The sequence below is a fragment of the Diceros bicornis genome, chromosome 20 (genome assembly GCF_020826845.1).
Source record: "Diceros bicornis minor isolate mBicDic1 chromosome 20, mDicBic1.mat.cur, whole genome shotgun sequence".
Classification (NCBI taxonomy): domain Eukaryota; kingdom Metazoa; phylum Chordata; class Mammalia; order Perissodactyla; family Rhinocerotidae; genus Diceros; species Diceros bicornis.
Genome location: NC_080759.1, coordinates 54627406 through 54639596, shown reverse-complemented (window position 1 = coordinate 54639596; position 12191 = coordinate 54627406). Strand labels below are relative to the sequence as shown.

Genomic DNA, 12191 nt, shown 5'->3' with positions numbered 1-12191 from the left:
AATTATAGGGAAAGTTTTCCTTAAGAAGGAAGAATCCAGGAGTCATTGAAGCAATGACACTGTAAGTAGAAGGATGGTGCACATTAAGATTTTAATGCTGAAAGGGACTGCCGGAATAATCCAGTCTACTCTTCTCCCTGACTTTCCTCTCCAAAACGCACCGTGGAGAAAATTGAGGTCCAAAGAGGTTAAGTGGTTTGTTCAAAGTATTCTCAGTTTGTTATTTACAGAAATGTTAGAAGTGTGAATAAATCTGTTTGTGTGTAGTAGAAAATGAGAATGGCTAGAATGGTGGGGCTGGGGGGAAGAAGAGAGACAGTTAAGTGCATCCCTAAGGGCTAGTCTGGTTTTTCCTAGCACCGTCTGGGAGAAAATGCTAATGCCTGTCAACGTCTGAATGTCCGGGTTTTCTGCTTCTTCCTGGGAATGCAGGCAAACTGCACTTCTCAGCCCCCTTGCAGTTGGTTGAGGCCATGTGACTGAGTTATGGCCACTGGAAATCGAGCAGAAGGGAGGCGTGTCACTTCCTGGCATGGCCCATACAGATCTCCTCTGCATGATCCTCATCTTTCTCCCATGCTGCCCCCAGAGGTTTGAGTGGAAGATGGAGGCACCATAAAAAAGAGAAGAATATGGAACAGAGCCCTCATAGCCTCTGTACTGGACTGTCATGCAAGTGAGGAATATGGCTGTGTGTGTGTGTGTGTGTGTGTGTGTGTGTGTGTGTGTTTAGGCACTGCATGGGAGTGCAGGACTGTTTGTTAACAGCTGTTAACTCGACTTGACTAATATTCTCTGAAACTAGTGAAATCTCAGTCCTCATCTATATAAAATATACATAAGCAACCATAAATCCTCCAGGAAGTTATGAGAAAAGGAAAGTAAATGTATTTCAATAAATGGATAGATAACACAGTTCTTGACAAGGAATTTTCACTGAGAACAGATATATAACAGGTAAGAATTTGGGGATAAATGGCTACACTATCTTAGGTTCCCAACCCATGAGACATCATCTACTAGGGACCCTGAAATTATTGCACAGGGAGTCAAAAGAAACATGTCAACCAAACATTGTCTGAAAAACGAACAAAACAAAACAAAGAATTACCCTGCACAATATGGTGTTCACTCATCCATTCAAGAAATACTCATGGAGAACTTGCTGTATACTAGGTACCATAACAGGCGACAAACTTTTTCTTATAGGGTCAGAGAGTAAATATTTTAGGCTCGTGTGCTAGACAGTCTCTGTTGCACCTGGTCAACTCTGCTGATGTGGCAGCCATCGACAATATGTGAAGGAATGGATGTGTCTGTGTTCCAATAAACTTTATTAACTACGATCACAGTCAAGCAGTATGCAAATGAATGGGCGTGGATGTGTTCCAATAAAACTTTATGATCCGCAAGCCTTAGTCTGCAGACCCCTGAAAGGTTTTAATAAAGATAATCTCTAAGATCCCTTCAACTTCTACAACACTATGATTTTAAGAGCATATTTGATAAAGAAAGGAAAAAAGAAAGTTTAAAATCATGATTTTTGAGTACTACAGGAAGACCAGTCTCCCTTTGTCCAATATAAATATAAAACTTGATTTTAAAAATGAATCAATGTAAATATCTCATTTGAATAGTTATTCTAAATTATTAATACATCATTCTTTAAATTATACAGAAAAATTCCAACAGAGGGTAGTTATACCATATTGTTATGACCCATTAGAGAGGGTATTGGTGTTATAAATTGACTCAATTTATTTTTAAATTTAATTTCACATTAATAAAAGGAAGCAATTTAAACTCAAGAATCCCAGCAGCTTCTTTAGAACTAGCCACTAAGGATTCATACATGTGTTTGGTTAAAGACGTGATGAAATCTAAAAAGGGAAATTCTCTAAGCACCTCAAAGATCTTACAGATTCAATCAAGTAATCTTAACATCACAGCCTAGAAAAGTGGCTTCTTCAAAGCAAGGAAGCTGGGGCAGCCATCATCTGACACAGGGTCTCTCAACCTTGGCACTATTACCATTCAGAGCCAGAAAATTCTCCGTTGAGCGAGGAGGGGCTGCCCTGTGCATTGCAGAATGTTTAACAGAGGCCCTGGTCGCTACCCTCCTGGATATCAGTATCAGCCCCACCCCCAGTGCCAGTGGTGACAATCAGATATTCCCAGGGGGCTAAATAGCCCCCAGTGGAGAAGCACTGGTTTAGAATTGTCTCAAGTTGAAACTCAATTTCCCAAACCTAAATACACAGGAAACAAAGTTAACTGTATACTACCTTAACTTTCAAGAGAATTCTATACCAATATTGACCAAGTAATTAGAGACGTTAACAGTTTTCAATTTAGAAATCATAGAGAGGCAGGTGGCAAATTGGAACACAGATTCCAATTTTTCTGTTTATTCCAGCAGTCGTGAGTGAGAAACAGGCTGTGAATTCCTTTCCCTTAGCAGCAAAACAATATAAAAATGGATTTTGAGTGATTTCCCAAAAGAATGTTAGAAAGATAGCGAGTTTAAATGAGCTCAGTCCCTTTGTGTTCTTAGGACACCGTTCAAAGCGCGTCTACCTCGGGCCATCTGAGGTACAGTCCCAGATGGGCAAATGTTGTCAATTAGTCTTGAGGCCAGCTGCACTTTTATATTTTGAAAAAAGCTTTGTTCTTGTAAAATAACCACTGTGATCAAGGCAAGAAGAAAAGTGATGCTGAAGAGTTGAATCTGTTATTACGACAAGGAGCAGGAGAGATGCACAATGGTAAACTGCCATATCTTCTCTCGCTATGCCTGAAAATGATTGGTTTTCAAGATGCGATGGCTAAATTTCAGCAGGGGGTGTGCTGCAAGGAAATTTATCACAGCCTCTGAGTGGAAAGATGCCTTATAAATGCTACTACATTCATATTTGATTCTCTAGTAATGATGGAAAACAGGTTTTATTTCCTTAAATTACAAGCAACTCTTGGACTTTCACTTTAATATGTTAAGGTATGTCTGTCTGGAAATCATAACAAATATCCCAAATAGAGCCATTCTACCTCATGGTATATTTATATGTGAATATTTCCCTGGTGATGCCAAGAGATTTACTCAAATGGATAATGTTCATTCAGGGAAACAGAGTAATTGTGTCCCAACCCAACCCGTCCTCAAATCTTTACTACTTCAGAAACTCCCCTAGTGATATGTCAGCTTTAATAGGGAGGCAAAGGGAAAGAGACCTCTGATTTGGAGTCCTGTTGACTCCAGTTCCAGACTATTGTCAGCAACAAGTTTATCAGGCAGCTGACCTCAAAGTGTGTTTTCTCATTGTGAAGCCACCGCACAAAAGTCCATTTTTCTCATCATGGATTTCAGTATGGTTCCAGGAGCAGAGCCACAAGGCATGACCATGTTTGGATGGACAGCATGCTCCGACGCCTATGTGTAATGCCAGTAACTCGTCCTCGGCCTCCCCTCACCTCTCTGGCAGGGATGAGAGCTGGAAGCCCCTCTTCTCCTCTCACCAAACAACATAAATTGGGATGATCAAGTCACTGTGTGGAGACCACCTTGACCTGAGGAAGGGGAAAGGAAGAGGATGCACTAAGTGGTGTTCATTGTGCTCCTGCTGTGGCCAGGAACTGTGCTGCTCTACGTGAAGTAGCACGTTGAATTTGGGGGTCATTGACAGGGGTAAAGGGTCTCTAGAATTCTATGAAAATCATTTAATAGAAGGAAAAAAAAAGGAAAATTATTCACCAGCTTCCATCTCATTACTGATCCTAAAACAATTTCAAGGCGGGAGAAGATTTTGTGGGAGAAGAGAAGTGTAGAACAGTATTGAGCAGACAGGTGACTGGTATGTAAGAAAGGAATGTATCAGAGTTGGGAATTACCTGTATTGTTCTGGAATCATCCTTTTGGGTGAGAATATACATACATGTGTTTTAGGATGACACTTTCACCAAGCATTTCTCATTGCTTGAGTCTCTGGGTTATGATATTTTCCTTCTCTTGAATTTAAGGCCAAAAATATGAAGTTTATCCACATCCCACTAATGGTGAGTGAAAAAAGATACAGGAAGAGTGAACAGAGCACGAAATATCAATGGATTAAAATTTTCACAGACATTTGTCTTGAGTCTACCACCTGCCAAATAACCTACTCTAATGATCCACTCTAGTCTAATACTGAAGATACAAAGAGAAATAAAATGCTCTTCACAACACACAGAGTGAATTTCAATATGAGACACTAGGTGCTAGTCAGAAATAAAGGCTGCAAGACTATGAAATGCATCAGAGGGTCATCAGCCCAAACAGACTCAGGATGGGTTGCAAAGAAGTGATGGCTAAGTGAGACTTAGTATCGGCAGTCTTTTTCTAGATTAAGAAGAGGATGGGGCATAAGTGTTTATGCGAGAGAGGACAGCAAGAGCAAATGCCTGAAGTTGAGAAATAGCCTCTGGTCTGGTAAGCTCTAAGCAGCTTGTCATTGCAGACAAGGTGGAAGTGTCTCAAGTTGATGGGGAGAGACAGGAACAATGCAAGCTGCCAGCTGGAAGTGGACACTGCTGTCCTGCAGAGAGCACAAGACTAAATGAAGCCCTGTCTGGTGTTAAATGAGGGCTATCATTGATGCTCAATTCTCACGCTCTCCACTTTTTTGCAACTTGCTCATCATCCTTGGTCTCAATTTCCTCACTTTCCCATGTTTAAATAATAATTTTCTATCTTTGGAGAGAGAGGGAAGGAAAAAATTATTAGCCTGAGACATCCAAATTAATCCAGATGATCCCTGGTAGAAAATAACATTTCTCTAACATAACTGAAGGCATACAAGTCATAACCGCTTCTGTCACTCATGATCTAGAACTGCACTGTCCAGGTGGGTAGCACCAGCCACACTGAGCTCTTGAATGGTGGCTAACCTGAATTAAAATGTGCTCTAAGAGTAAAATACACACCACAGTTTGAAGACTTAATAAAAAAAAATAATGAATGTAACATATCTCATTAATTTCTTGTAATGATTGCAGGTTGAAATGAAAATATTTCGGATATGATGAGTTAGGTAAAGTATACTGTTAAAAATAATTTGCCCTGTCTGTTTGTATGTGACCACCAGCTGATCTTAAACCACCATGTGGCTCACATTATATTTCTACTGGACAGCACTGTTTATAACACTAATACAGCCCTTTCTTTATCAATGTGCCTACTCTTTTTTGTTACCCTTGGAAATAGTTATTTAAATTAAAAGAAAATATTTATAGAAATCAACAAGACAAATTTAATGGAGACATGTAAGAAAAGAGTGTGTTGGAAAGAACTGCCTGCTCTGTCTCTCTCCACACCGAGTAAACTGTAGGCTACCAGGCAGCATACGCAACCACAAGATGTGAAAGAGGAGAGCTGCACTGTTTTGCCCCAATGATACAGCGATGTCTGACACCTGTTAACTAGGGCAGTGTTGTCAAAGCCACTATTCAGAAAGCCACTGTCTTCTTGCCTGGTCCTATGTCAGCAGACCATGCTGTCTCTTACTAGGTGGTGATGCTGATGGGTTTTCCAGACTTCAATAAGAACATTTCAATTCCATCAATAACCTAAACCTGATTTCCACCAAAAGGCTTCATGACATTGGGAAGCAACGAGGGGAAAAGCAGTTATTTTCCTTGCCCCCACAATTATATCATAAACGCATCAATGGCAAAGGTATCTCTCGATTTTTTGCATCTATTTATTCTGAAATAAAGTTGCAAGAAAAGTGCAATGACTCTCATAAAGGCATCGCCTAGGAATCTAGGATGCCTAGATTTCCCATTTAACATTTTATCACATTTGCTGTATCATTCTTTCTCTCTGCGCATGTGTGTGTATAGACACACACATTGTAATTTTTTAAATCATTTCAGAGTCAGTTGCAGAAATGATACCCTTTACTCCTACTTATCTCAGTAGGTTTCTCCAAAGAACAAGGACATTCTCCTACATGATCACATTACAGCTATCAAATCAAAATCAGGAAAGTAATATTAATACATTTCTACTATCTTATCTACAGACATTAAAATTTTTCCAATTGTCCCAAAGTGTCCTCTATAGCACGAAAAAATTTTGTTCTTTTCCAAGATGCAATTTGGATCAAATGTTTCGTTTCACTGTCATGTGTATTTTTTCTCCTTTATGATAGGAGAGCTCTTCATTCATCTTATGCCTTTCATACTTGGTAATTTTTGAAGAGTAGAGGCCAGTTTTTTGTAGAATGATCCTCACTTTGGGTTTGTGTTATGGTTCCTCATGATGAAATTGCTATAATTTTTGGCTGGAATATCATGTAAATCTTGCTGTGTCCTCAGTGCATCCAGTCAAGATGCTTACACTAGCTCTTTGGCCCAGTCTGGTGAGAGTACCTTCAACCAGTTGGTTATGGTGGTACTGGCAAGGTTTCTTCATTATCTAAGTCAAAAGTTTTCCTTTTGTAATTAAAAAGTATTTTATAGGTAAATACTTTGAGACTATATAATTATCTTGATCATCAGACTCACCATAAATTTTAGCATCCATTGATCATTTTTGCCTGAATCAATTTTTAGCAATGGTTGCCAAATGATAATTTCGTAATTAAATCATTCCTTCAATATTTATTAGTTGGCATTTTATGGTAAGGAAGAGCAGTCCCTTCTGCCTTATTTGTTTATTCATTCATTTATTTTTTATGTTAGTATATATGCATGGATTCTTAGTTTATTCAATGTGTTATAATCTGATACTATCATTATTTATTTTAACAATCAAATTGTCCCAGATTTCTTCAGAGAGCCCATTTCAAGGTGGCTCCTAGGTCCTTTTGACATGCTGTCATCATTTTTTGAATATTTCCTTAATTTCTGATAAAACAAGACCTTCCAGGCTTATCTGGGACTTTCGCTGCCCAAACTCTGGAATCAATTACTTTTCTAAGAAACTTTGGTTCCTTTTAGTGTAGAATTAAATTTAGAAATCAAACACTGTGTATTAAGTGTGCTCACTGCTACTGGGATGACAATGCTCCTATACCCTCTCAGCCAGGAGAGCTGGAAAACTAGGAAGTCAATGAATATGTATATGCTAATATACATTTGTACACACAGGTATCTGCACATTCCACTTTTTTAACACACACAATATACCGAATAATATATTATACTATAAGAATCAAAATGAGCATAATATATAGTTCCTATCTATAGGAAGATGTATATTTTTTATAACAGATTATTTAAAATCAGAGCTTTAAAACAGTATTTTGGTTAAACTGCTGATCATTCTGATTTCTTATTAATACATTCATAATTTTACCAACCAATGAACTCATTTAAAGAGTTTAGTTATATACTAAATTGCAGCTGAAATACAATTCATTACAAATACAATTCATTACACACATTATCAGTGTGATGAAACATTTATGATAATAATTTATTACTTACTATTATCACTTTTAAAAAACAAAGGCAGTTAACACTTGGTGAGAAATTACTACGCCTTATCTCTTGCGTAGGCTTTACTTTATTTATTTTTAGCGATGATAGTATGGGGACAGTAGAGTTTTGTGGCCATTTCACAGATGAGAAAACTCACAATTGCTGGAAGTCATGGAGCTAGAACACAAATCCATGTCTATCAGTTTTTGAAACCACTTAGCTTTTTTGAAACTGCTTTTTACCAATATTACCTTTGCTTGTGGGACTGGCTTATTTTAAGGTCCTGGTGAATAAAAGATAGATCTAATATTAAATCCTAGCTCTAAAGTTTCCTTAATGTTCACAAACACCAGTATTACAAAGAGAAGAAAATAATATAAAGTTTTCCCCAATCACTTCTTAGAGCTCTAATACATGAGAGTGATATTAAAATTGAAGAACTCTTTCCAAACTACGCACAGCCCAAGGATTCTGGTATGCTCCACCGGGAGTTCCAGAATCTTGGTGAAGGAGACATTCATGTTAAACCCTCTCCTTTTCCAGGAGACCCTAGCTATCAGACCCTTCTAAAAGACTGGAGGGTGAAAGTGGGCCTTTGGGATTCAGATCTGCACTAAAATAAATACTCCATTCAAGCATAAGGATCTCAGGCTCCTTCTCCAAAATGCAAAAACAGAAGTAGGTAAATTTTTATCTATCATCACTTTTTCTCGGCTATCTGTGGTTTTTAACCCATATATTCATACTTAATTATAAACAATAAATAGGAGACAAAGGTATTTTTCTAAGAGGGTTGATTTTTACAAGAATATGATGGCTGAATGCATCAAGCTGAATAACCAATGATTATTCTAACTGGGGGGAAAAGGTAGCTCCTAGACATTGAGTAAATGTCCTTTGAATTATCTATCATTTGATGCAGAGTAAAAGAGGATGATGCCCACAAAAAGAAGAGGGGCTGCACAGCAGGAGAAAAAGGCTAATTGGTCATCAAAGCAAGTGATGACTCACATTAAATATGGCAGCCAGGAGTCCTGTGGCCCGAGCTGCTGAGGAAATGAAGCCCTGCTCTGCCTTGATTAATACCATTACATACGTCTGTCTTCATCCCCTCAAACAGTGAGCTAATTGGGATGGAAAATGAAAGCTTGAGAAAAATAAATTGCACCTACCTGGATCAGAGACAAATCCTCAAGCTGTAACCTGAAGAGGTAGTTTCTACAAAATACAAAAAGACAACAGTTTTATTTTTAAAAGATTCCAAGAAATTACAGTTCATAAACATTATGAGAACAAGGGAAAAAGACAATGATTTTTGGCTTCCAGTGCATCCTCCTGCTAAGAATGTGTTTAGACTAGTTTTCCTTGGACCTCAGAGTTCAAAGAGGCCTTCAATATGTCAACGGACTCATATTTGAGATTGGCGAGAAAGCAGGGATAAGGGGTGTGAGTATGTGGGGGGTGTGGGGAAGAGACTAAGGTCTATCTAAATTATTAATTGCCTCTCTTGATCTGTGTGGAGTGGACAAAAGGACATGGGCATTCACTTCTGAAACTTAGTTTAAGTAAGACGTTATAAAACCATTCTTCACACATCTTCATTCTTACAGGTCACCTATATTCACAATTTTTATAATTAAAACACGTCTAGGTTTTGAATTCAACAATGGTCTGGGTATTACAGTGCTCTGCCTTGTTACATGGATTCCATGTGTACTAAGTTTAGAAGCCTGAACTTGATGGTCTGCCATCAAGGTTTGAAAGAGTCTCTGGCTGCCCAAGTGTGAAACAGGAAATCAGAGAAAAGGAGACTATCAGTTTTCAACAACCAGAAAGAACAGGGAAATAGGCAATAGAGATCAGCAGAGCACGGGAAAAAAACATCAATATCAGTCACACTAGACTTTGGACTCTATTGTTGTAGCCTTTCAAAACAATGAACTGGGCTCCCTTGTGCAAGATGCTTTGGCCTCTGACTCAAATCATGAACGAACACCTCCTTAACTTCATGCAGATGAGAAGCTGGGGCAGCAGGAGCAGCACTCCAGGGATGAATGTCAGCCCAGGTGTGAACAATAATGGCAAGGAGAAATGGACATATAATGGAAAGCAGACCCGTGAGTGTGTAAAGGGGTCTCTGAGAAGCTGAGAGAATTGTTATAATGGCCTGGTCTAAGGTTATTTCTACAAAACTAAGAGAATAGCAGAATTTTCCCAACATTAGCAAGAAACACAAGCAGATTACTTTCACTATCTGGGGAGGGGAGTAGATAGCAGAAGTGGACACTCTGTCCCAGTAGAAGTGACAAGTGACAGCCAAGTCAGGCCAAGGGCATACCCTTCAGAGGACCAAGAAACATCCCAATGGTGTGGATAGAGACGGGGAGCACAAAGCAATAGCGATGGCTATAGCCAGTACTAGCTGATATCCAGGAGCATGTGTGCGCACACTGCTGGATGATGAAAAGGGACTACGTTCACTTTTAGGGTGCTCTCATGAGTCCCAGGCATCCCCCCTGGGTACTCAGGTTTCTCACCATTTGTCCCCCACCACGGGGGTACTGCCATCCTGCACTCCTCCAAACCACTACAATGGCCTCTTCACCACACTCTTCCTACCCTCCAATGTAATCTCTCAAATAACACCAGAGAAGCTCCCAGAAGTGTTGCCTGGCATATAGTATCTCTATCATAAAGCCAAGTGGGGAAAACTTCCCCTCTTTTATTACAGTTGAGTCATAGCCCTCTATGAAGAACCAGATTAAGGATGCCTTTGAGGAGGAAATATGGCAGCAGAGTCTATTTTTGTTTAGTCAGGCACCATGCAGAGGCAGGGTTTCCAACAGAAACATTTTCCTGCAGAGGAAGGAATGTGAACTCGGTGCACGTATGAAAGAGTGCAGTCAAACTGCCAAGGTAAGCGCCGCTGGAGGCTAGCTAACATTTGAAGATTTGCCAAGCTCTCACCTGATGTGAAATAGAGACCAGCATGACTCCTCCAAGAGAAGCTGGAAATCTATAGACACACATAAATCTTTCAGATGAGAGGCTTACACGTGGCACCAGAGGCAGTTACTACCCATAACGCACTCATTGCCTCTACGAGCACCATGGCTACCTACCCTCACACTGGTTTCAAAATTGGTTTTCTGGCTGCAGGAAGCTGCCAGTGGTCACTGTCCCTCTACTACAGGAGGCAGCATTTTCTAGTGGTTAAAAAAATTTGTGCAAAAGCCAAAGTTCTGCTACCATACAACCTCCAATATTCTATGTCTCAGTCTTCTCATCTGTACAATGGAGCTAGTAGTCATATCAGGGGCACGAGGTTTAAATCCAAGGAAAACACTTAGAATGGTGTCTGACCCATTGTAACCACTCAATTAATAGTAGCTACTTCTAGATAGTTTATGAAAAAATATTAAAATTTCCAGACACACTGAAATTCTCAGCTTGTTCTCCACTGCACAGAGAACAAAACAGCATTCCTGGCTGCCAGCAATTGCAGGCTACAGGCACAAGCAAGTGCAATTATCTGGGTGTTTAGGTGTTGGGGCTTGTTGTCAGTAGGGATGGTGGTGGCCCTACTGGAGTTTTAGAAAAGAAGACAACATTGTTTATCTTGGTCATTGGTTCTGGGACCTAGTCATCACATTCTTTCCAACTCATCAGATCTTTCAAGACTTTTTCTGTAAATATCCCCAATATTCATATATTTGGTCAGTGGATTACCTAAGAGTTTTGATGATATTGCAAAGCCATCTCCCTCTCTCTCTCTCTCTCCCTCTCTCTTTCTCTCCGCGCTCCCAAACACACACACACATGCATGCCCATACTACAGTATCTATCTCTGGGAACTTTCTAGAAAGGCAGCTCTCATACACAAAGGGAGGGCTGGAAGTGCCTTCACACCATTGAGGAAAGAGAATGGTAGTGTCCCTGACGCTCTGTAGAGCTCTGGGCAGGCCAGCTGGAAAGAAAAGTTCAAAGTCCTCTGTCTACTTGGGGAGAGGGTTGAAGGGGGCATAGAGATCATTCTCTAAAACACCTGGGTCCAGTTTTCTAGTGTTTTCCATGGGGGAAATGGTATGGTCTGAATGTTTGTGTCTCCCCAAAATTCATATGTTGAAAATCTAATCCCCAAAGGTGATGGTATTAGCAGGAGGATCCTTTGGAAGGTGATTTGGTCATGAGGGTGGAGCCCTCCTGGTGGGATTAGTGCCCTTTAAAAGAGGCTTCAGGGGCCGGCCCCGTGGCTCAAGCGGTTAAGTGCGCATGCTCTGCTGTGGTGGCCCAGGGTTCGCAGGTTTGGATCCCGGGCACGCACAGATGCACTGCTTGTTGTGCCATGCTGTGGCGGTGTCCCATATAAAGTAGAGAAAGATGGGCATGGATGTTAACTCAGGACCAATCTTCCTCAGCAAAAAGAGGAGGATTGGCATCAGATGTTAGCTCAGGGCCGATCTTCCCCACAAAAAAAAAAAAAACGAGGCTTCAAAGAGATCCCTAGCCCCTTCCACCATATGAGGACACAGCGAGAAGACAGCCATCTGCAACCTGGAAGAGGGCCCTCACCAGAACCCAACCTGCTGGCATCCTGATCTCAAACTTCAGGCCTCTAGAAATTCTGTTATTTATAAGCTACCCGGTCTGTGGTATTTCATCATAGTACCCCAAATGGATAAAGACAGGAAGACACTGATTTATGACAACAAATATGCCACACTCTCCATCCA

General features: G+C 40.2%; 1 protein-coding gene across 3 annotated transcripts in view; it reads right to left on the bottom strand.

Moving 5' to 3' along the window:
- Nucleotides 1–12191, bottom strand: part of SEMA5A (semaphorin 5A) — a 465422-nt gene that overhangs the window by 229109 nt on the left and 224122 nt on the right. For all 3 annotated transcript variants that reach the window (XM_058564359.1, XM_058564361.1, XM_058564362.1), the window contains one exon: nt 8631–8676. In XM_058564359.1, coding sequence (XP_058420342.1) covers nt 8631–8676 — 46 coding nt within the window. The remainder of the gene's footprint in view (nt 1–8630; nt 8677–12191) is intronic.